This window comes from Hyaena hyaena, unplaced genomic scaffold (genome assembly GCF_003009895.1).
Source record: "Hyaena hyaena isolate Hyena2069 unplaced genomic scaffold, ASM300989v1 scaffold_112, whole genome shotgun sequence".
NCBI classification, from domain to species: Eukaryota; Metazoa; Chordata; class Mammalia; order Carnivora; family Hyaenidae; genus Hyaena; species Hyaena hyaena.
In genome coordinates this window covers 1,051,257-1,077,337 of record NW_024080744.1, presented here as the reverse complement: position 1 = coordinate 1,077,337, position 26,081 = coordinate 1,051,257, and the positions used below count along the sequence as shown (strand labels likewise).

General features: G+C 39.8%; 1 protein-coding gene across 11 annotated transcripts in view; it reads left to right on the top strand.

Moving 5' to 3' along the window:
- Window positions 1-16,484: 16,484 nt before the first annotated feature.
- The window catches only part of PHC3 (polyhomeotic homolog 3), an 84,289-nt gene continuing 74,692 nt past the window's right edge, over window positions 16,485-26,081 (top strand). For 8 of the 11 annotated variants that reach the window (XM_039236508.1, XM_039236506.1, XM_039236505.1 and 5 more), the window contains exons 1-4: window positions 16,485-16,536; window positions 19,375-19,540; window positions 24,020-24,175; window positions 25,301-25,378. In XM_039236508.1, coding sequence (XP_039092439.1) covers window positions 16,523-16,536; window positions 19,375-19,540; window positions 24,020-24,175; window positions 25,301-25,378 — 414 coding nt within the window. In that variant the 5' untranslated portion in view covers window positions 16,485-16,522. The remainder of the gene's footprint in view (window positions 16,537-19,374; window positions 19,541-24,019; window positions 24,176-25,300; window positions 25,379-26,081) is intronic. The other 3 variants (XM_039236509.1, XM_039236507.1, XM_039236501.1) reach the window with 1 other exon arrangement.

Genomic DNA, 26,081 nt, shown 5'->3' with positions numbered 1-26,081 from the left:
TGCATACCAAGTAGGCTGTCGCTAACAGCAAACAACCATTAAATGTAAGCAACCCTCCAAATTTGAAAAAGCACACCTGTCCCTAAGGCTGGCATATTTCAACTGAAAATGTAAACCTTGTCTAATAAATTCTCTGTGCTCCAGCCCCTCATCCACCCCACTACTGGCCTTTTTCAGTAAGCCAGTTTTCTCTTACAGCCTCTAGAGTAACCCCTCTCCCCTCCCACAGAGGACTTGCTTATTTTCTCTACAGCCACCACCTACTTCCCATTGGATTCAAATGCTTTCATATTGAATTTCTGCTGACCTTGAATTAAACCATATTCTATTTTGGGCCACAGAGAAATCAGAGGAAAAAGGAGAGCTCATAGTCTATAATGATTTCTGGCTGCTTAATCACACATACAGTGTCAATGGGAACAGCACTCTAGAGAAAACGCTGCCTGTTAGGTCACCTACACCCCGGGCTTGTTATCCTGCAGCTTGAGCATGAGATATTTTACTGAATTGGTATGGCTTCTTATTCCAGATAATAACAAATTATGAATCAGTCTACAATTAACTCAGCAAAGGGCTGCAGACACAGAGACTTTCAGAGCGAGGCTACTATCTTCACTTGGTACCTCAAGAGCAGGGATCCTACCTTTTCATTTCTTTTGGCATTTGGAAAATTCTAGATATCCAACTTATATTACATTGCTTAATTTGACACTTAAGTAATTTTATGTCGGTTTATGTCTACGTAAATACTAAAATTAATCTTAGTGAAAGAGGAAGGAAGCTGGCAACACCAAACCCGCAGAGCAAGTCTTTATTTTCTGTTTGCCTTTAAGCTGTTAAAGACGTGACCTGAAAAGTTAGTTCAACTTGCTGAGCAATCTATTTACTCAAGTCAAACACAACTTGTAAAGAAGGGATTTTCATTTTACCCAACTTGGAATCTTTCAACTAGAATCATGAGTTGGTAGAATTTACTAATTAGAAGTTACTTTATTTCATCTCAGTCAGGCTTCTCAGACTTTCCCATGCATACAAATTAGGTGGGGATTTTATTAAAGTGCAGATTCTGATTTAAAAGGTGTAGAATGGGACCCAGATTCTGCATTTCAGACCAGTGTTCGTGGGTTGCTTATGCTGCTGGCCCACTGATGAGTTTGAGGAGCAAAAAGTCTAGGCCTCATTTTGTCCAGAGAAGTGAAATGATAACAATGATTTTATCATCATGCCAAAGTTCTTCATTTATTAGCATAATTTTTAAATGTCATGAATTTGAAATAGGGGATGAGCGATTTCTGGCAGATGAAGAAAAAAATTAACTTTACAAAATTCTTAGATTTGTTTTTTGTCCCTTATTTATTTGTTTTTCATGATCTAACCATGTGGGAACATGCTGTCTGGATTTGTTGTAATTAGAGAATCACTTTAACCCACACATAATTTGTTCTCATCACAATCAATTAATAGGCTCCTGGTGTACTGAATGAATATCATGTCATGACATACGCATTCTGCCTCTTTTTGCAACCTTTTATTTAGTCTTAATTTAAAATTTTAACTTGGAGTGCCTGGCTGGCTCGGTCAATAGAACATGTGACTCTTGGTCTCAGGGTTGTGAGTTTGAGACCCACGTTGGGTGTAGAGTTTATTTAAAGGATAAAATCTTTAAAGGGGAGTCTGGGTGGCTCAGTTGGTTAGGCATCTGACTTGGCACAGGTCATGATCTCACGGCTTGTGGGTTCAAGCCCCGCATCAGGATCTGTGCTGACAGCTCAGAGCCTGGAGCCTGCTTTGGACTCTGTGACTCCCTCTCTCTCTGCCCCTCCCCTTCCCTTGCTCATGCTCTATCTCTATGTCTCTCTCAAAATAAAAAAACATTAAAAAATAATATCTTTAAAAATAAGTAAAATTTTAACTTAATTTCAAAGATTTTGGTTATGTCCTGCAAGGCTGTCTTCTTTTTTCCACCTTATAACTAGAAAGCAAGCCTGAGATAAGAAGAAAAACAGGATGTCTTTCTCTACTTCTGACTCAGTAATTTGAAACTATAACTCAGAGTTCCCTTGAGAGTTAGTTTAATTTACTCAGTTCCTAGGGGAACGCTGCCAATCGTTTTTCATCCCTTTAATAGAATTTAAAAGCTTTAATAGTAATATAAAGAAATATTTAAGTATACATCTGTACTAAATGATTGGGTCTCTCGTCTCTCCATTCCTCTAGGAAAGCAAGTAGAGAGGCACTAGAAAATTTCCCAACAATAGAAGGTTCTTTTCCCTTAGAGACTCTTACCCTGAGCATCTGAGAAAGCTGCCTTATATTATCTGTGGAACAGGGAAAACAGAATGACACTTAGGCTGACTAGCTTCTGATTTTAAACATGAATTATTTAGATATGCAAATAATATCAAGAAACATGTACTGCATGTCTCCTAGGTACAAGGCTCTATATTTCATACAATAAAATGTAAAATCCAATTTTTGCTCCTAAGTCCAAGTGGGCTAGTCTACTTAGGAAGGTCACACATAAACCTGTGATAGATAATAATTCAAGATTATATAACAACTCAAAGCAATAGGGCAGTAGAGAAGAAATTGCTAATTTTGTAGAAGAGCAAGTATGATCTATAGAAATTCAGAGAGAGGAGTAATTATGTACAGCTAGGTTGGAGGAATTTTTTTGCAATCTCTGATAGCAGTTATCTCAGAAGATAAGTGTGATATAAAACAGAAGCAGTTGTCTTTCATCTGGAAGGGACTTTATCGAGGACTAACTGAAAAAATGCTTTATCAAGAACTCACTGAAAAGTCCTTTGTTAACTTGTAATAGGATGTAATTTCAAAGAAACCTGGGTCCTTCTGGCAGATTAACATGAGATAGGCCACAAGCTGCTATTTAGCCTTTCAAGGTCTGCTTTTGTCTTACTGAAAAATGAGGGGGCCCATGATCTCCAAAACTCATTCCAGTCTAGAATTATAAGATTCTGGGGCCTCTTAGAAACTTCTGTTTTGAAAAATTCACTTGACTGTGAGCTTTCTTTCTGTATTAAACTTCCCCAGCACCCAGCAAAATCTACGACACTTAATATTTGTTGGTTGACACTAGGAATTTCCAATCAGCTTTTCACTCATAGAACATGTTAGTTGAGGGTTCACTATGTCATACTCCCATGCTGGACATGGAGATAGGAACACAAAAAAAACTCACCCCAGGAAGTTCACAGTAGTAGTTATATGTCAACAATTATTTAAAAACATGTGGTCAGGGATGCCTGGGTGGCTCAGTTGGTTAAGCATCCAACTCTTGATTTTGGCTCAGGTCACGATCTCATGGAAGTTCTTGGGATAGAACCCTGTGTTGGGCTCTGCGCTGACAGCATAGAGCCTGCTTGGGATTCTCTTTCACTCTCCCATTGTCTCTATCCCTACTTGTGAATGCTCTTGCATTCTCTCGCTCTCAAAATAAATAAATAAACATTAAAAAATAAATAAATAAAATCATGTGGTAAGGGCCAACCCAATTAAATTGGGGGAAATAATCGTTGTTGTTCTTGTTGTCTTTTAACAAATAGTGCCAGAACAACTGGATATCCATGTACAGAAAAATGAAGTTGGACCCCCTACCCAAACCATTTACAAAAATTAACTGAAAATGGATTAAAAATCTAAACGTAAGAGCTAAAATTATAAAACTCATAGAAGAAAACATAGTAAATCTTTGTGACCTAAGATTAGGCAATGGTTTCTGAGACTGACACCAGAAACACATATAATAAAAGAAAAAAGATAGGTTGAACTTCATCAAAATTAAAAATGCTAGTATTTCAAAGGATGTCATCAAGAAAGTGAAAAATCATCCCACAGAATGTGAGAATATATTTGCAAATTAGATATCTGATAAGGTACTAGTATTCAGATATTTATGCAACTCTTACAACTAAACCATAAAAAGACACATAACTCAATTTCTCTTTGTGGGCAAAGGATTTGAATAAATATTTCCCTAAAGAAGACATACAAATGGCCAATGAAAACATGAAAAAGTATTCATCACCAGTCATTCAAGAAATGCAGCTCAAAATCACAATGAAGTACTACTTCACACCTATTGGTGTGACTATAATCAAAAGGTGGATAATAACAAATGTTGGCAATGATGAGCAGAAGTTAGAACCTTCATACATTGCTGGTAGGAATCTAAACTGGTGCAGCTGCTTTAGAAACAGTTGGACTATTCCTTAAGGTATAAAACACCAAGTATGACCCAGACATTCCACTCTTAGTTATATAACCAAGAAAAGTAAAAACATATGTCTGCACAAAAACTAGTATATAGAGGTGCTATTTGTAAGAGCTGAAAAGTGAAATCAAACCAAATATCTATTCATTGAAGAATGGATAACAAAATGTGGCATATTCATAAAATGGAATCATATTTATCTGTAAAAAGAAATCAAGTCCTGAAAGATATTACAATATTAATGAACCTTGAAAACATTATGCTAAGAAGCCAGATACAAAAAGCCACATACTGTATAATCCATTTATATTAAATGTCCAGAATAAGCAAATCCAAAGAAACAAAAAGTAGAGTAGATATTGCCAGGGGTTGCAGAGAAGGTGAATGAAGAATGATTGCTGGGGTGCCTGGGTGGCTCTGTTGGTTGAGCTTTGGACTCTTGATTTCAGCTCAGTTCATGATCTCACAATTCATGGGTTTGAGCCCCACATCAGACTCTGCACTGACGGTATGGAGTCTACTTGGGATTCTCTCTCTCTCTCTCTCTCTCTCTCTCTCTCTGCCTCTCCCCTACTCACACTCACTCTCTCAAAACAAATAAATAAACTTAAAGAAAAAGGAATGATTGCCTTATGATCATGAAGTTTCTTTTGGAGTGATGGAAATGTTCTGAAATTAGATAGTAGTGATCATTACACAACATTTTGAATATACACTGAGTTACACGTTTTATTGTTTTTTTATGTAAACTCTACCCCCAAGGTGGGACTCAAGTCCCACATCAAGAGTCACATGCTCTACCAAATGAGCCTGCAAGGTGCCTCATGAGTTGCATACTTTAAACAGATGGATTTTATATTCTGTAAATTATATCTCAATTAAAAATATATGTACTCATAGAGGAGTATAAACAGAGTACTATGGGAGCAGCTAACTCCATCTGGGAGAGGCTGTGAAGGCCAGAGGAAGAAAACCTTGGGTGGGATTTGAAGGATAATGCTGGATGACAACAGTGGATGGAGAGAGTCAGGCATACTGAAAAGGACAGAACACGTATGTTGGAATTGGACTTCTGTTCCTAAGCTAGTCCTGCTACATACTAGCTGTGTGACCTTGAACAGGTTACTTAATCCCACTAAAATAAATATCCTCATCAGCAAAACGGAGGATGCCTACTTCATGGGTGCAAATTAGACAGGATACTGTATGTAGAACACTCAGTAAGTATTCAACAAGCATAGCCCTCTCTTTCTACCCTCAACCTCATACTGCTATTTTAGGTGGAACTAATGTTAAGTGTAAAGGCAGAGCAGGAAAAAGGCCTAGCTTGGGTTTGAATGGCAAGAAGTTCAATAAGGCTTAAGTATAAAGGCAGCTAGAAACAGAAGAAGGTGTTTTAGTTAGAAAATAGAGACTCTGAGGATGCCTGGGTGGCTTAGTCAGTTGAGCATCCAACTTCAGCTCAGGTCATGATCTTGCAGCTAGTGAATTCAGGCCCCACATCAGGCTCCGTGCTGACAGCCTGGATGTCTGTGTCAGATTCTGTGTCTCCCTCTCTCTCTCTGCCCCTCCCCCACTTGTTCTCTCTCTCTCTCTCTCTCTCTCTCAAAAATAAAAACAAACAAAAAAATTTTTAAGTGATTAAAAAAAAAAATAGAGACTCTGTAAGCCAAAGAAGGAGCTTTGGATTTGGTCCTATAATTTAGTCCTAAATCCACTGAAGTTTTAAAGAGAAGAGGAATGTGAAGATACTGGTTCTTTAGATGAGAGAAGAGGGAAGGGCGGCCCAGAGTAGACAATAGTAGCAGCTCTGGGACCTCAGGAGAGGGTGTTGATTTTTTAACTATATTAAGTGTAAACCAAATCCATGCATATTAGGATGTGGCCTATTTGCTTGATGTGGCCTATTTGCTACTGAATTGTTAATAATTATTTGGTGACAGGGGCACTTGGGTGGCTCAGTTCGTTAAGCATCTTGCTCTTGGTTTTGGCTCACGTCATGAGCTCATGGTTTCATTCAAGCCCTGCATTGGGCTTTATGTTGGCAGCAAGGAGCCTGTTTGGGATTCTCTGTCTCCCTCTCTCTACTCCTCCTCCAATTGCTCTCTCTCTCAAAATAAATACACTTGACAGATTTTCTATATTTTAATTGCTTACTTCAGTTAGTATTTTGGTAAAACCAAATCTTAGATAATTCCAGTAAAAAAAAAAAAAGTGCTTATTGTTGAGAACAGTACAATCTCCAGCCTAAGCACTATGTGGCTAAATTGAAAGACTTGGCTCTATTTTTGACTGAAGCAGGTTATGTAACGTGCTGTGAATTTATTTCCCTTTCAGAGAATAAATAATGACAACGTTAACCTGGCTGACTTCAAAATATTGTGAATATAAACAAACATCTCAAAGCTCTTTGAAGTTCATTGATGGAAAGTACCCTTCAAATAAAAAATTTCATTGTATAAATAGACAGTGAATTATTATTCTTTTCCTGAATCAATTTTTAGTGTTCCTTCCTCTAATCTTGCCCTTGAACATTTCTACAATTACAACAACAATGAAAAACCTTCTGAATTCTTTATTTTTTAATGTGTTATTTATTTTTGAGAGAGAGAGAGAGACAGAGAGAGAGAGAGCATGAACAGGGGAGGGGCAGAGAGAGAGGGAGACACAGAATCTGAAGCAGGCTCCAGGCTCCGAGCTGTCAGCACAGAGCCCCAGGGGTGGAGCTCGAACTCATGGACCTTAAGATCATGACCTGAGCCGAAGTACGATGTCCAACTGACTGAGCCACCCAGGCGCCCCTTGAATTCTTATTCTGAAAAAGTCCCTGCAGTGTATTGCAGTTAGTAAATTCTAAACACATGTGCATAGTGCACTGCAGTTACAAAACACTTTTACAAATACAGTCACATTCAGATTAATTGATTTCTCCCAATAAGCTCATCTGGTAGTGTTGATGAACTTGGTATGCGAAGAGGTGAAATGAATTGACTAAGAGCACCCAGCTAGAAATGAGCAGGACCAGTGCTTAAACTCAGGTTAACTCTAGATTCCAAGCTTTGCCTATCTCCATTAAACTAGGCAAAGATTCTTACACACACACACACACACACACACACACACACTTAATTCCCTACAATATGTTCCATATTTCTTATAAAGAATAAGCTACTTCTTGGGGTGACTCAGCTGGTTAAGCATCCAACTCCTGGTTTCAGCTCAAATCGTAATCTCATGGTTCCTGAGAGTTCTACATTGTGCTCCATGCTGACAGTGCAGAGCCTGCTTGGGATTCTCTCTCTCCCTTTCTTTTTGCCCCTCGTATGCTTGTACATGTGGGTATGCTCTCTCTCTCTCTCAAATAAATAAACTTAAAAAAAAAGAATAGGGTGCTTCTGGGCTCTTAAGTACTATATTGAGACAGGGGTAATTTAAAAAAATCTTTTATGTTTATTTTTGAGAGAGAGAGAACACGCAGAAGTGAGCAGGGGAGGGGCAGAGAAGGAGGGAGACAGGACCCAAAGTGGTCCCACAGCAGACATCCTGATGCAGAGCTGGAACTCAGGAACCTTGAGATCATGGCCTGAGCCTAAGTCAGACGCTTAACTGACTGAGCCACCCAGGTGCCCCAAAACAGAGGTAATTTATTTGTAGATCAAATAGTACTAGCTAAGAGAAATTTATCAGCTTTTAAATGTTTTAATTTATTTCTATAAAACTACTTTAAATGAGTAACCCAAGCATTTCTCAAAACATGTCAATATCACACAAATTATTTGAATCGATATATATTAAATCATTATAGCAGCAATTATTCTGAAATGAACGTACATATTATACTACTCTCTGCATAAATGTATAGCGTATTTATTTTATAAATAGTTTATTGTCAAATAAATATATAGTGTATTTAAAATACAACATAGTAATAATGGTTTATAGTCAATTTGAAGAATTCGATCAGGGAATAAACTTTCATAATACCTAAATTGGACATGTATTAATCATGATTTTTTATTTTGTATATTTTGTGAGGCTTTGACATCTTGCTGGCCTTACTGACAGAGGAGTCCTCTCAGGGCTAATTCCTAGAGATAACAAATGACTCCCCAGTGACCGTACTTTTCATATGCAAACCAACCCACCCAAAGTTTATATCCCTAAGCACCTCCTTTATCTAACTCATAGACAAGCCACTATTCTCCCTGCTCTAAATTACTCCAGGGAAACTAGAGACCACCCTATAGACAAGAACCTGCTAAAATTATTCAAATTATCCAATCCAAAATTTGCTCAAACTTTCTTACACTGCCTTGTCCACTCCTTCCTGCAGACGCCACAATAAATGCTCTGGCCCTGCTTTCTCTTTCACTCTTTTCTGCCTCTTACTTGACTCCGGTACTTCCCCTGTGGCCCCCATAGTGTGGCATGCCCCCCACCCTAGAAGCTGTAAATAATAAACTCTTCTTTATTGTCCCTGTGTCTGTCACCTTACCATACCTAACTAAAACAAATCTCAGGTACAAATCAAGACAACTGTGGTATTGTTCCTTAACTAAGAGTAAATAAAGAACTGGGAGAAAAAAAAAGAAGGCGATGTTCCATTCATTACGTACCAGAAATGAAAGATCAAAGACGAATTACACTTTTTTGGGTGAGTGACTTCTAAATTTATTTATTCTTCCAACATTTATCTATTGAGAGTTTACTAAGTGCGTGGCGCTGTGTTAGGCAGTGAATATACAGTAAGGAAGAAAACAGATTTAATCCCTCTCCTTGTGAGATTCACAGTTTAGAGAGAAAAGATCAGCAAGAAAGCAAGTGAACAAACACATAACTACAAAGCATGCTACACTTCCAAAGCCATCCAGGTGCCCCTGATTTACAGTTTTAAAAGCTTACTTACTGTGTAGAGAATAGACTGTAGCGGAACAAGACTAGACGTTGGGTGACCTGTCAGGAGTCTAGTGCAGTAGGCCAGGAGAAAGATGATGGTGGGTTGGCCTAGGTAGATAATAGTGGAGATGGTCAGATTTGGGGGTGCCTGGGTGGTTCAATCAGTTTGGCGTCTGACTCCTGATTGAGGCTCAGGTCATGAACCCAGGGTTGTGGGATCCAGCCCCATGTCGGGCTCTGTGCTGAGTATGGAGACTGCTTAAGAATCTCTCTCTCCCTCTACCCTTCTCCTTTGCTCACACACTCTCTCTAAAAACTAAAAATAAATAAAAATAAAATGAAAGATTGTTAAACAAAAAAGAGAAGAAGAAGTGTCAGATTTGGTTAATTTCTTGATGATTTCATGCATGGTGTGGCCAGAGATGAGGTGATATTTTGAAGGTGGAGCTGACAGGATTGCCATGGGTCACACGGCTAGTGAGTGGTGGGGGCTTTATTCAAATCTCAGTTTGTCTGATTCTACAGCCATGCTTCTAACAATACTAGGCTGTTGCAATGCTGAATGACAAAAGCATAAATGCAGAAAGGAAAGTACAGAGTATCTTCAAGTCTTGAGTATCTTGAGCCACTATATGCTTGAGGTAAGGCTTTGTGGCACAAGGCAAAAACAAAACCTCTGGACTAGATGCACAGGAGATCAGGGTTCAAATTCTGCTTTTGCCTTGGCTTCTTCATCAGCATGGATCACATGGCATCTAATGTCCCTTCTAGCTTTAACGCTCTGTGTTTCTACTATTCAGCTCCTGGGGAGATACAGCTGACTATGTATGGTGCCACCCACAGGTGTACAAGGGAAGATAAGAAGGCTTAGCATATGATTAGCATACTAATTACTGCAAGAGCAGATGAGAGGTGCAGGACTAGAGACTGTCTTCAGTTTCAACACTATTTGGTTTAGTAGAAGTACTTGGTTTTAGTAGATTGCTTTCAAGGAAAACAGAAAGCAGGTCTATACATTGTTGTCATTCCAATTTTCAGGATATGCTAGAATTTTACACTTCATTCATCCAAATATTCAAGCATTTATTCCCTCAATGAGCATTTAAAACCTATTGAGTATTAGGTGTACTCAATAACATTTATTGAGCAAATTTAAGTGAAGTTAAAAAACAAACAAGAGAGGGGCGCCTGGGTGGCTCAGTTGGTTAAGTGTCTGACTTCATTCAGCTCAGGTCATGACCTCACAGTCCGTGGGTTCAAGCCCTGGATTGGGCTCTGTGCTCAACACTTGCTCAGAGCCTGGAGCATGCTTCAGATTCTGTGTCTCCTCCTCTCTCTGCCCCTCCTCTGCTTGAGATCTGTCTATGTCTCTCAAAAATAAATAAATGTAAAAACAAACAAACCAGGACTTTTTTAGACTTTACATCTGGCTTTTTAAGACTTTAAAACGATCTTATACGGTACTGTTGGGCAGTCTAATCACTTGCCCAAGGCAACTCACTCGGTAAGGTAGTGAGCCCAGTATTCATATCTGGGTCTGCTGGATTTTTTGCCTCACCACATAGGAGCTTATGAAAGCGATCACAGTCTAGTTGGGGCGTGGGACAGTGTGTGTGCTGTATTAACTACCCTGAAAAGGTACAGCATGGAGTGATCCATGGTCTAGAATAGAAGTCAGCAGACTTTCTCTGTAAATGGCCACATAGTATGTGGGTCATGATAGGGTCTGAGGCAGCCACTCAGTCCTGCTGTTGTAGCACAAAAGCAGCTACAGACGACAAAACATAAATGAATGGGCATGGCTGTGTTCCACTAGGACTCTGCTTCATGGATAATGAAATTTAAATTTCACATAATTTTCACTTGTCACAAAATATCATTCTTCTTTTGATCTCCCCCACCCCAATCATTAGAAATGTAAAAACAAATTCTTAGCTTGAGAGCTGTAGGAAAAATAAGTGGCAGGCTGGATTTGGCCCTTGGGCTTGTGTTGGCCAGTTTGGGGTGCTATGACAAATACCACAGACTGGGTGGCTCACACAATGAACAATCATTTCTCACAGTTCTAGAGGCTGTGAGGTCCAAGATCAAGATGCTGGCAGTTGTGGTATCTGGTGAGAGACTTATTCCTGCTTTGCAGACAGCCAACTTATTGCTGTATCCTCACGTGGCAGTGAGAGAGATCATCTCTCTCTCCTGTCTCTTCTTCTAAGGGCATTAATTCCATTTATGAAGGCTCCTTCCTGATGACCTATTTAGCTCCCAAAGGCTCTAAATACCATTACAGTGGGAATTCAAGCTTCAACATACAGAGTTTGGGGACACACATTCACTCTGTAACAGTTTATGAGGAGGTCCTGGCATCATGAAGATTTCTGTGATCATTCTTCTCTGCAGGCCAGACTTCACAGTAGGAACTGCAGCAATGGATTGGGAAACTAAATGCAATAGGAGTAATCGTATCCTTGCACAGCAGGGGCCAAGTGTCAGCACTTAACTGCTAAGGGCTAAGTGGGCATGGTTGCCACAATGGACAGCAGAGTCAAAGCAGTAATTAGTCTGACTTGTGCAGACCTATGTCATTGGCTCGTCATGGTGTTCCTAGAAATGAAATAGATAGGGCGCTTATTAAAGTCTTACTTGAACTGGATCAGTAGAGAAGTCCTTGGTTAAGTAAACAAAAGACTAGCCTGTATCATAAAAAGAGAGTCACAGCCTTTCAATCAAATTCTCAGACTCCAGCCGGTTTACAGACCCCAGAAACGCTTAAATGAAGGGGAGGCTACATCCCTTAGAAGGACGACATTGGGAACTACCAAAAATTTATAGTTAATCTTTCTCTAGCCTCTACCAAAGGGACTTACAACCTTTACTAGGGTAACTGTGCACTGGGGGAAAGGAAACAATCAGACCCTTTGGGGACTACTGGACAATGGGCCTGAACTGACATTGATTCCAGGAGACCCAAATGTCACTATGGCCCATTAGTCAGAGGAGAGGCTTAGAGAGGTTAGGTGATAGGTAGAGTTTGATCTCAGGTCTGTCTCACAGTGGACCCAGTTGGACCCCAACTCCATCCTTTGTTAATTTATTCAGTTCTGGAATGCATACGTGGAATAGATATACTTAGCAGATAGCAGAATCCTCGCATTGCTTCCATGACCTGTGACATGAGGGCTATTATTGTAGAAAAGGCCAAGTGGGAGCTCCTGGAACTGCATCTACCCATAGAAATCGTAAGTCAAAATCAATAGCCCATTCCTGGAGGGGCTACAGAGATTATTGCTACCACAAACCTATTCCACCCCCCTATCTGGCTTGTGCAGAAGACAGATGGGTCCTGGAAAATGACAGTGGACAATCAAGAGCTTAACCAGGTGGTGGCTCCAGTTACAGCTCTTGCACCAGATGTGATTTCCTTGCTTGGACAAATGAACATACCCCTGGTACCTTGTGTATAGCTGCTGATCTGGCAAATGCTTTTTTTTCTTGATACCTGTTAGTAAAACCTACCAGAAGCAGCTCGCTTTTGAATGGCAAGGTCACCAATATACTTCACTGTCCTACCTTGGGGTACATCAGCTCTCCAGCCCTATGTCATAATTTAGCTCACGAAGATCTTGATCACTTTTCCCTCCCACAAGGTATCACACTGGTCCCTTATATTGATGACATTATGTTGATTGGACCTAGTCAGCAAGAAGTAGCAATGACTCTAGACTTATCAGTAAGGTGTTTGCATGTCACAAGGTGGGAAATAAATCCAAAATGATCTTAGGGGCTTCTACCTCAGTGAAATTTCTAGGGGTCCAGGAATACAGAGGCAACATATTTCTCAGTTGGGTGTTCTACTCCATGCTACTTACTGAGCAACCTAAAAAGCTGCTAATTTTGAATGGGGCCCCGGACAAGAGAAGGCTCTGTGACAGGCCCAGGCTGCTGTGCATGCTGCATTGCCAACTTGGGCCAGATGATCCAGCAGATCCAATGGGGCTTGGAGTGTACGTTGCCGATAGGGATGCTGTTTGGAGCCTTTGATAGGCCCCTAGGTGCATCACAATGCATGCAGGCCCTTAAAATTTTGGGAAAAAGGCCTACCATCTTCTACAGATAATTCCTTTTGGAAACAGCTCTTGGCTTGCTACTGTGCCTGAACAGAGACTAAATTGTTCACCCAGTTACCATGAGACCTGAGCTACCCATCATAAACTGAGTGTTGTCTGACTTACCAAGCCATATAGTTGGTTGTGCATAGCAGCATTCCACCATCAAATGGAAAGGGCCCAGCAGGCCCTGAAGGCACAGGTGTGTTACAGGAAGAAGTGGCCCGTATGCCTGTGGTTCCCACTCCTGCTCCAATGGAAGGATCCAGCAAGGAGGCAGCTGTCTGCAAACTAGGAAGAGGGCTCTCACTAGACACTGAATCCACTTGCACCTTGATCTTAGACTTCCCAGCCAGCCTCCAGAACTCTGAGAAAGAAATGTTGTTTAAGCCACCCAATCGAAGGTGTTTGTTATAGTGGCCCAAACTGACTAAGGGAGAAACTGTAATTTGCCAACCCCTGACCTAGAGTCCAGACTGGCCCTGTCCAATAGAACTTTCCGTAACAATGGAAATATTCTATACCTGCTCTGCACAATATAGTTGTCACTAGCTACATGTGGCTATTGAGCACTTGAAGTGTGACTAATGCAACTAAGGAGCTGAAATTTTAATCTAGCCTTCTTTTCCATTCCTGTGGCCCTTATCATTTCTCGTAGGATTCATATAGTTCTCAATTAGCTCCCCTGTCTCCATTTTTCATTCTCCTCCAATCCATCCTTCACAAGGCTAGAGGGGGTTTTCTAAAACCAGCTAGGACCCTAGCACTTCTCCAAGGTTATGATTCCTGGAAATTTTAGAAAGAAGTTCAATTCATTAACATGCCATGTACATACTTTCCTTAGGAAATCATACCCCAAAAACCAAGAGCACACTTTACACACTGTATATTAGACAATTTGACAATAAATTATATTTAAAAATAGTGAAATAAAAAAAGGAAATCACAAAGAAGTAAAATACCTTCCTTTGATAAATTTTATAAGAGTAGTCCCTCATCAGGGCGCCAGGGGCGCTTAGTTGGTTAAGCGTCCGACTTTCGCTTAGGTCATGATCTCGCGGTTCGTGGGTTCGAGCCCCGCGTCGGGCTCTGTGCTGACTGCCAGCTCAGAGCCTGGAGCCTGTTTCAGTCTGTGACTCCCTCTCTCTCTGACCCTCCCCTGCTCACGCTGTCTCTCCCTCTGTCTCTCTCCTAGAAATAAATAAAACATTAAAAAAAAAAAAGAGTAGTCCCTCATCATACTTTGTCTCTTCTAACATTCCGCACAGTGGCCTTCTGAATGCTACCATGAAAAAACTTGGCTTTGGAAATGGAAATTAGAATCCTGCTTCTGGTACATTCGAGCAGAGACAACATGGGTTCTTAATCACCTTGAGCCTTACTATACCTCTGTGCTAAATGGGAATGGTGTTAATTATATCAAGGGTTTTGGTGAGGATTAAATTAGTCGGCACTTAGTAAAAAGGCTGTATACATGATTGCTCTTGTTATAATAACTATCAACTTTAGAAATGTTTCTCAAAAAGCAATACTGGTCTGACTTTACCTAACATGTTTATCCCAAACACTCCTTTGACATTTTCCATCTTTAGGTTCAAGACTGTAATTTTTCCTCACTTGTTTCTCTAACCAAAATTTTCAGCAATACCAATGGACATTTGATTTTTGAGAGTCAAATGACAATGCCATTATATAAGCATGTCAGAAATGAAAGAAAAAGCAGTAATATTTTAAGTACCCATAGGGACTTTTCAAAGGGGACTTTCTCAGTGAGTTCTTCTAGGAGTAGTAGGAGAGGCACTGCCCTCAGAGAGGAAAATGAAGTAAAGAAACCACATTTTCAGGGGTGCCTGGCTGGCTCAGTTAGAATAGCGTGCTACTTTTGGTCTTAGGGTTGTGAGTTTGAGCCCTATCTTGGGGGTGTGGAGATTACTTAAGAATAAAAATCTTTTTTTTAAGGTTTATTTATTTGGGGAGAGAGAGAGAGTGCATGAGCAGGGAAGGGGCAGAGAGAGAAAGAGAGAGAGAGAGAGAGAGAGAGAGAATCCCATGCAGGCTTTGCGCTGGGCCTGATGCGGGGTTCAGTCTCATAACTGTGAGATCATAACCTGCGCCGATATCAAGAGTGGGACGCTTAACTGACTGAGCCACCCAGGTGCCCCAAGAATAAAATCTTTAGGAAAAAAAAACCAAACAAACCTATGTTTTCAGAGGGGGTAAAAGAAGTGACAATTTAGTTTATATTGAAAACGTTCTTTTGCCTTCCCTAGGGAGAGCCTGAAAGCACAAGATTTCTAAGATTAAGTATACTTTTCATTAGTCCACATTACACTTTATGATGGATTTATATCAATAGTTTATTTATCAGGTCTTGAAATCAGTGCAATTCCACCATCTTAAGAAATACCAAAAGAAGACATTGTCATCAGTATGCTTTAAGGGCAGGACATTGTCATCAGTACGCTTTAAGGGCAGTAAAGATTGATTATTACGTGAACTTAAGGTTTTCAAAGCACAAACTGAATCTGTTATATTGAGGGATATCTCTACAAAAACACCCAACTCTCAAGGTTAAAATTTCTTGGAAGACAGGGACTTTTTATAATCATCTTTACTTATTTGTGTCAGTCTGCCTCAGTGTAGTTACCATATATACTGCACAGTAAAACATATTAGGAAACTGGTAGCCATACCTGCATATTCTCTCTGGTGCTCAAGTTTGCAATCCCTACTAAATGCTCAGTAAATTCATGCCAAAGACGTGAATAATATTCATAGGGTAATCATGGTGATTCCTTAATCTCACCAGCGAGTGGAACACAATTTTTGAGCCTGCGAGAGGACTGCTGGTTTGTACCCCTAATCAAGAGCCCGAAGAAACAAGCCCTGTAGCCACCAAGCCGTTTTCTTTTCCGCTGAAACTTCAGCCTCCAATCTTGGTTGTATTTTCTTTCATTTTACTTACGGCAGTTTGCATACACTTTGGTATATTTTAGACGTTCTTAAAAATTTTAACTGTCCAAGGAGAACTTTTTGTATCTTGGTTACACACCCCTTCCTCAAGAAGGCCATCGGCAAGACAAAGAGAGGGACTGGAGGGGAGGTAGGGGCATTTAAATTGGAGAAACCTGGTCATTTCCCAGGGCGACCAAGGCCTCAGGTGGGAGGGGGGAAATGGAAGCCGAGAACGCCACGTGACCTTGGGGGCCCCCGGGCTGAGTCGACCCCGCCCCTCCGCTCGCCGCCGGGGGGCGCATGCGCAGCCCGTGTTAGTGATGGAGGAGAGAAGATGGCGGAAGCGGAGTGAGTGACTTGCTGGTGACTGATGTCGTAACCGGGGGGCGAGTGGGGCAGCGACATGTCCCCTGAGGGGAAAGCTCAAGGCTCTTTTGCGGGCAGTTCAGGGAAAGGGAGACCCAAGAGCTTCCTTATCTTGCTTGGAGGAGCCCGCTTGGCCCATATGGGGGGCGGAGGCTAACTGTAAGGGTCTAGTTACCTCCAGGCGGGAGCGCCCCTTCCGCCGTGTGATCCCGAATCGGCAGGGCCCTGCCGGCAGAGTCACCCCAGGGACTCCGACCGCTGGGGTCTTCCGGGAGGTGAGCCCCAGGGGGCCCCTCAGGCGCTGTCATCCCTGCAAGTGGGCCCCGCGGGGAGCCTTGTCACGGATGCCCGCGCCAGGGGCCCGCGGAGGCTGGGTAGGGTTGGGCGGGCACTGCCAGGCCTCCTTAGCGCTCCCCTCCTTCCCGCCCCGGCGTCACCCCACTCCTCCTCAGAGGGAGAACCTGAGACGAAGCTGCTCACCGCCCTCCCCCAGGAGGCGTGGAGAAGGTGTCCTAGCGCGGGCCTTAGCGCGGCGGGGGCTCCTGCGGGTCTGGCCAGGCTGTAACACCCCGGAAAGAAAGCCCTTATTTCCCCCTGGGTCTCTGGCTGCAGTGTTGCTGCCTGCGTTAGAGGGCCATGTTCTTGCGTGGCGGTGTGGTGTGACGGTATCCTTAGTTAGCTACTCAAACTTCGTGTTTCCTGGGTAGGCCTCTTGTGCACCAAGACTGCCAGCTGTATTTTGCAGACAGTACTACGCACAGACGGTGGAGTTAGTAAAATTGGTTTTTTTGTGCCAGGTCTCCAAATGCAATACAATGGTTTGGTCATTTCTACTCACTGATGTTTAGATTTGGGCCTAGAATTTGGATTATCTGTGACCATTTTTGGTTTATGTTAGTGAACGAACTCACCGTAGGGTTTCAGTTTGAGGACATGGTTGTGCAAAATAGCAGTCTCAAAGGACCAGGTTTTAAACTGGCTCTTTGCATATCACTGCTACACGGTTAAGAAGTTTTGACAGCCAGCAATTCAGCAAAAAGTGTCCCTTATCTACCTCTAAATCTGTATGCTGTTAAACAGTTACCATATGATTTGATGATTGGAAGGCATTTTGAAAAGCTATTAAACAATCCTAGAGTAGTGTAGAGATGTGTGAGTCATTTACTCATGAAAAAAGTGAAGTCAGCTGTTTTCCTCGACTATTTTCCTTTCATTTTTCCTTTCATTAATTGAGTTTTTGTTTCTTTTAATTCCTTGGAGAGCATATAAATACTATTTGCATAAATGATGTAAAGAACAAAGATAATTTGTACGTAAAGGGACACCATATGGGAATAGTGTGTGTATGCACAATTAGTGCGAAATTCCTTTGTCTTTCCATGAAGTAGAAAGTGTTCTTGTTACATCCTTGTCAATGATTCTGATGTGATGTGTGTCAGATATTGTTTCTCAGAAGAAAAGACAGGATAAGAAAGGCAGATAAAATTAGTATATCTTCGAGTGTGCTTTTCACTAGTCTGGTGCATTTCTAACCCTACAAAAACTATTGTAGTTTTACTTTAGAACCATAGTGAGGCCCTCAGATTTTACTTAAAATGTTGTTTGAATTTGTTCAGTTATAGATTCAGTGTTAAGTGGAATTTTATACCACAACAGTGAAGTGACTTTGAAAGAATCAAAGTCTGGTACAAAAAGGGCCTTTACTGTCCATATATGAGGAAAATGACGTAATTATGCTGTTTTCAAAATTTGGAGCAATTCTTTGTGAAAGGAGTTTTTGGAAGGAAGTGAGGAAATTGTTGTCAGCTGCTTCTCTGTTTTCCAGGAGTAATCTGCTTATAAGTATAACCAGAGTCAGTAGGTGTATTAAGGACCATGTTGTAGACTAATTAGGGGAAAAACCAGTGTGAGTTAATAAAAAATTATTTTTACTTTTTTTTTTAAAGTGTTTAGTTTTGAGAGAGCGAGAGAGCGTGTGCGCATGCATGAGTGGGAGTGAGATAGAGGACCTGAAGCCAGCTCTGTGCTGATAGCAGAGAGCCCAACACAGGGCTCGAGCTCATGAACCGTTGAGATCATGACCTGAGCCAAAGTTGGGTCGCTTAGCCAACTGAGCCCGGTGCCCCTACTTTTTTTTTTTTTTTTTTTTTAAATGTAAGCTCTGTACCCAATGTGGAGCTTGAACTCACCATGAATCTGAGATCAAGAGTTGTATGTTGTACCCACTGAGCCAGCCAGGTGCCCACCCCTTGGAGGCCCCACATTGGGTTGTAGAGATTACTTAAAAAATAAAATCTTAAATTATTTTAAAAATTAACTTATTTAGTAAGAGAACGTATTTTTAAAGCAGAGTGTATGTGGTAACCAGAAATAAGCTAATGAACGCAAGTCCTTCAGCATCCTATTTTAATGAATAGATTAGAATGACTTTGGTCGAAGGAAAGTAAAGAAAAACTTTAAAGTATTCTGAGGTTGCTCTAGTATTTATCTTTTAGGTATAGTATTCTCTTATAAGCCTGTTTTGTTTTCAATCATCTTTCAATTATGAAAGATAAACTTTAGGCCAGGATTTATTAAAGTTGCATATCCTGAATTATTTGAACTCAAATTTAGAAGAAATTAACTATCAAACATGCTAAATGTTGTGAAGTGCTTTTCCTTTCTAAGTGCTTATGGTAACTGTGTGCCATCTGTGCTATTTTATGAGAGTTGCCTTAAAATTTTAGATTGTTGCTGATTATTTCTTTGAAGTAATTAATATTCTTTAAAGCCTATAATATAATGCTTTTGCCAATGCACACCCTTTGTGTTATCTGACAGATTCAAGGACCACAATACAGCTATGGATAGTGAGGCAAACTCTGGCACATCTTCTGTGTCGACAACAACCAGTAGTACCACCACCACAACTATCACCACTTCCTCCTCTCGAATGCAGCAACCACAGATCTCTGTCTACAGTGGCTCAGACCGACATGCTGTACAGGTATTTCAGTTATAATGAAGGGTGCACCGGCTAAGACTTAGGATGCCATTATTTTTCTCTTAAGCCTGATGAACCTATTGTTTTACACCCTCAAATGAGTGAAATGATATTTTCTAAATGAGTACAGTGAGAATACTTAATATTTGAAACACTCAAAAGTTATTTAATAGTCACTCTTGAGAAGGCTGACATTTGTCAGCATGTGGCTTAGAAAACCATAGGTCAGGAAAATTATAATTGGAAAGTCTCTAGGTGGCTGCTACAATGTGGAGACCCTCTGTCTACAGCCTTAATATGCTGAATGGATCTAGGTTTTTGTAGGTTCTTTTATATTTGAACCCAAAACATAGACTTAGGAAGATCTATTCAGGTCTTTGGATGATTTAAGAGGTTCATTTTATTTATTTATTATTATTATTATTATTTTTTACAAATCGTTTATTGTCAAATTGGTTTCCACATAACACCCAGTGCTCATCCCCACGAGTGCCCTCCTCCATGCCCATCGCCCCTCCCCCCCCACATCCATCAGTCCTCAGTTTTTGTCAGCATTCAGGAGTCTTTCATGGTTTGCCTCTCTCCCTCTCCCCCACCATTTCCCCCCTTCCTCTCACCCTTGTTTCTCAGTTAGGTTCCTCCTAATCCTCCTATACCTGCAAACATATGATATTTGTCCTTCTCTGCCTGACTTATTTCACTCAGCATAACACCCTCAAGGTCCATCCATGATTTCACTCAGCATAACACCCTCAAGATCCACCCATGTTGCTACACATGGCCAGATTTCATTCTTTCTCATTGCCACGTAGTATTCCATGGTCTAGATAAACCACATCTTCTTGATTAATTCATCCGTTGATGGACACTTAGGCTCTTTCGATGTTTTGGCTATTGTTGAGAGTGCTGCTATGAACTAAGAGGTTCATTTTAAACTCAAGTGGCTCAAGAACCTAAGCAGAAGAAGCCATTTAAAGTTGTTAAGGGCAGAGGGGGAAGGGTATATTCAGGAAAAGTTTTAGTTTCTTCACTTGGTTGACAAAATTAATTTTGGTTAACTTTTATAATGAGGTTGAGGCAATATGGTATTTCATAAAAAGGGCATGGGTATTATAGTCTGATATGTTCTTTGTTTGAATTCCATTTTCTTTTTTTTTTTTAATATTTTTATTTATTTCTAGGAAAGAGAGAGAGAGAGAGCGCGCGAGCAGGGGAGGGTCAGAGAGAGAGGGAGTCACAGACTGAAACAGGCTCCAGGCTCTGAGCCGGCAGTCAGCACAGAGCCCGACACAGGGCTCGAACCCACAAACCGCGAGATCATGCCCTAAGCAAAAGTTGGGTGTGTAACAGACTAAGCCACCCAGGCGCCCCTGAATTCCATTTTCTTAATCCTTAGTAGCTATGTGTCTTGGCTGAGAGGCATGATCTCTTTGAGCATCAGGAAACTGTAAAATGAGGATGAGACTACCTACTTCCTTAGTTATTATCATTTATGGAAGCATTAGAACTGTGTGGGGAATATTATATATGCCTAATCAATAACAATAGCTAATATTTATTGAACAATTACTATGTGCCAGGTATTTGATGAATGCTTTACATGGATTATCTTTTTTAAAGTTTATTTATTTTTGAGAGAAAGAGAGCACAAGCAGGGGAGGGGCAGAGAGAGAGAGGAGACAGAACCCTAAGCAAGCAAGGTACCTGCCGACAGCACAGGGCTGGATGTGGGGCTCAAACCCATGACCCATGAGATCATGACCTGAGCTAAAATCAGGAGTTGGACTTTGAACTGACTGAGCCACCCTGGGGTGGGGGTTCCCTCTTTTTTTTCGTTTTTTTTAAAGTTTATTTTTTCTGGAGAGAGAGCATATGCATGAGCAGGGGAGGGGCAGAGAGTGAGAGAGGGACAGAAAGAAAGAATCCTAAGCAGGCTCTGAACTGCCAGCTCAGAGCCTGACGCAGGGCTTGAACTTACAAACTATGAGATCATGACCTTAGCTGAGGTCAGGAGTCAGATGCTTAACCTACTGAGCCACTGAGTCATTTCTGGATTATCTCCTTTAATCCTCACCACACCTCTATAAAGTGGTTGGTGTTATTAGCTCCCATTTTACAGATAGGAAGGCTGATCTTTTAAATAGATTAAATAACTTTTCCTAAATGCACATAGCTGGTAGATTGTCTGGTTTTAGAGCTGTGCCTTTAACCACTCTGAGTTTTTATTTTTCCCATTATATCTGCTTACTCTTTCTACAGTCTCCACAATTTCATTCTACTCTGAAAATATTTTAACCTGTTTGCAGTATAGTCTTGACTTCCATTTTTCTAGATTGGATATCCCAGCATAATGGCTATTTAACTGTTGTGTTGTTTTGGATTCTGAAGTTACCATGGGGTGGAATCAGTTGTTGGAAATTGAGTCAGTCCAGCAAATGTTCAAACTGGAATGAGGAATATGTTTTTAATGTTCTTTACCTTCTTTGCGGGGGTATAGGAGAGAGCATCTAGATCTTTGAGCATGCAGTTGATGTGGTATTTTAATATGATATTTTGATCTCTAGTTTTTATCTAAGCCGGATGTGTTAATAAAAAATAAAATGTTACTGGAGATGGATAGGTATAGATATATCTCACAAATAGCACTTACACTAGTTCTTATGAGATCATAGAATTGCTTCCCCTAAAATACAATCATATCAATATTTATTGAAATACCTAAGTAGTTCTTTAATACCTTCCAGCATTATTTTCCAGTACCGTGAATTCTCTTTACCCTTTTTGCTTCTTTGAAGAATAAGAGCAATGTGTTGTACCTTTAACTTGTCTTCTAGTAGCCTCTCTCCCATGAGTGTATCATTGAATGATAATGAAAGACTACGTTGACAATAGGAGAAATGGCTACCCTCTGACAAAAATGTGTCAAATAGATTATTTAAGTTTGCTTTTAGTTTTGTTACAGAATTTGAAGAACATACATAGATTTACCTGACCCAAAAGATGTACTGCTGTAATTCTAAATTGCTTAATGCTGGCCTATATATAGTCTCCTGCAACTAGAGGTCAAAAGCCTACATTGATATTGTGACAGGAGTCTGTAGCAGATATAGCAAACTGTAGTTGGAGAGATGAGATATGAATACATGAAAGTAAACAAGGAAATGTATTTTCTTGGAATTTGGATAAAGAGATTCATTGCTTTGTGGTTCATGGTGTCCTGACTCAGACCTCAAGCTATCGGATAATGACTCTGTTACTCCCTTAGTTCTGAACACCGTGGTTTGATCCTGAGATTAGGGTTCTGTGCTGTTTCAGATCACTGCGGGCATGATGTGACTTTGGAATGTGGTTGCAGAGGACTGATATAGTCTGATTTACGGGTTTGGACAGATCAAGGAGTTTGTCTCTAGAATACTTTTCTACATTTACCTATTTATGAAGTTTCAGGCTCAGATTTTATATTTTATTAATATTCACAGTAATTAACACTTTTTCAAGAATTTTTAGTTAGAATAGTTTTATTTTATGTTGAAAGGAACCCAACATTTAAAAAACATTTAAAAAGTAATAGTAATTTAAAACATGAAATGGCTTTATAGTTTTACATGATTATTAATATAATACCTACTTCCAGATTTTTTTTCCAGATATTTACAGAAAAGTTCAAATGAGAAGGTAAAAATCTTCTTGAATCTAGCTGTCTATTGGTAGTCTTTTAATGTTTTTCTGAATATTCTTTCAAATATTTTTATATAAAAATGGTATCTTACTTTATACACTATTTAATATGTTTTTTTCACCAAATGATATATTTGGGATTTTTTTTGTTGGTAAAAGTAGAAATATCTGTGCTTTTGAATACAGTAGCTCCTAGGTGCTTGTGGCCATTTATATTAAAATTAAAATTTAGGAAAATTAAAAAGTCATTTTCTCAGTTGCATTAGCTGCATTTGTTAAGTGCTCAGGAGACACATGTCGCTAGTGGCTGCTATATTTGGCAGTGTTGATCTGCATTATTATTTGTAATGGCTGTAGAGTTATGCATATTCCTCTCAATACCCAACCCCTGAGTTCCACCAAATTTTGTCTAAAACACCATGCCTATATACATTCTTACTAACACTTTGAGAGTTATCTACTTTCCCATTTAGTGGTAATATTCTTTTAAGTTGGTTGTTCATCTGAAAGTTGGAAAATAGTATCATGTTTTAATTTGTAAATTTTGATGACTAATGAGATTGAAGATGTTTTCAAGTGCTTATTTGGCTCTTTTAGATTGTTTCGTGAATTGCCTCTTTTGGGTAGTTTTAATTTGTACAGATTAGTGAATCTTCGTCATATGTAACTGGGAGAGCACTATATTAATAAACTTGACATTGAATATTAAAGTAGTGAAATTTTAAACTGCCACTTGTTTTATACTTTATAGTTGAATTAACATGAAGATCATGATTTGACGTTGGTTCACTTGACTCACCGCAGGTGATTCAGCAGGCGTTGCATCGGCCCCCCAGCTCTGCTGCTCAGTACCTGCAGCAGATGTATGCAGCTCAGCAGCAGCACCTGATGCTGCACACCGCCGCCCTCCAGCAGCAGCACCTGAGCAGCTCCCAGCTCCAGAGCCTCGCTGCCGTCCAGGTGAGACTTAACTAAATTCAGGCTTTATGAGGCTAATGGTGACATAATGTTGACATTATTTGCAGATAATTACTGAAAATAAATACATTGGTTATTATTTCAGTTCTCAAATGCTCTGTGATTAGTTTTCCTTAAAGAAATTAGTAGGCTGCCAAATAGAAATTAATAAAAAATATACGGATAGGTTTTATATGTTACTCTGTTGCTAACTTCCATCCCACTTCTTTTCATCTGCGTTGCAGAAATACTATGCTAGTGTCATGGTTTTGTGGGTAATACAATTCTGGGTACAACAGTGAATACTTACGGTTATAGGAATTGTGTTTACATTTCAGTGAAAACAATTTTTTAATGTAAATAACTTACATTAATTAAAAAAATCTAGCAGTATAAAATTGTTTATAAGAGGCCAAGTGGAGATATTCCTTTTCCAGACCTACTACTGTTTTTCATTCTTTACAGGTAGCCACTGTTTAATATATATTTCTCCAGAAATTTTCTGTATAAAAGTATATGTACATGCGCCTTTCTTATATCCAGTCATACTGTTCCTAGTGATAACAGGATAGTTTTATGATTAAATACTTGTTTAAAAAAAGATTGTCATTCTTATTCTATTTATTTAAACAAGACTACATGTGAGATTTAATCTTAAATCTTCTTATGAGAGGAGGATTTCAGTTGACTGAACCTGAAAAAGGTTTATTTCTGTTAGGAACACATCCCCAGCTGTTGTGTCTTCTTCACAGTATGATTTTAAATAACGTGTTCATGATGCAAGTTAGGAAACTGAAACCCACTGGCACTTGATGTAGCTCCGATTTCTTTTTCATAACGTTGGAGTGGTGGTTCCACTTGAAAGAAGAGAGACTTGTAGAGTAAAACTGACAATGAGTGCAGTTATTAAAATAAGATTAGCCTTTGGGTCCTTTGTTTTCATCGTTCAGCTTTTTGTTTTTTTCCCTTAATCTTTTGGGCCAAAACTTAATCTCTGTTGATTGTGAATTAGATTGGTTCATACCTAGACGTTTTGACCTTTATTGTGATTTTTTCTGGTATCTTGGTACCAGAAAGTTTTTAACTTCAGATTTTTATAGACATGTTATAAAGATCTTATTATTTTAGGCAAGTTTGTCCAGTGGAAGACCATCTACATCCCCTACAGGAAGTGTCACACAACAGTCAAGTATGTCCCAGACATCTGTAAGTGCCCTAAATTTTTTCCTGGATTTAAAAATGTTAATTACTGCTTTACAGACATAAACTTAATGTTTACAAAGTTGCTGTTGTATGTTTGTTGATTGGTACTTAGGTGATAAGCGCCTAGAAATAGAAAGAAGTTTCAAGAATTCAGAGCTAATGTTAAGCTTCTGAAAATCTGAGTCTTTTTTTTTTTATACAATTTTTTTTTAAATGTCTGTTTATTTTTGAGAGAGAGAGAATGAGCAGGGGAGGGGCAGAGAGAGAGAGAGGGAGACACATAATCTGAAGCAAGCTCCAGGCTCTGAGCTGTCAGCACAGAGCCCGACACAAGGCTTGAACTCACAAACAGCAAGATCATGACCTGAACTGAAGTCAGATGCTTAACCGACTGAACCACCCAGGCGCTCCAAAAATCTGAGTCTTGAAAAAAAAAATGTTTTTGTTTTATTTCTAATACATGCTTTTCCACTGATTTTGTTCAGATCTTATGTGATTCAAAATGATTACAGTTTTCAATGTGTATTGAAAGCCCGAAATGTACAATGCAGGGGTATTAAGCCATACATTTACTGTGATGTATTAAAGAATGTTGACCCTTAGTACACATCTAAATGTTTCTAGCTTTTTGGACACCTCACATTTTAGAAATTAATACTTTTCAATGTTTGCTTACTTGACTTAGCTTGGCAAATTTACAAGTATC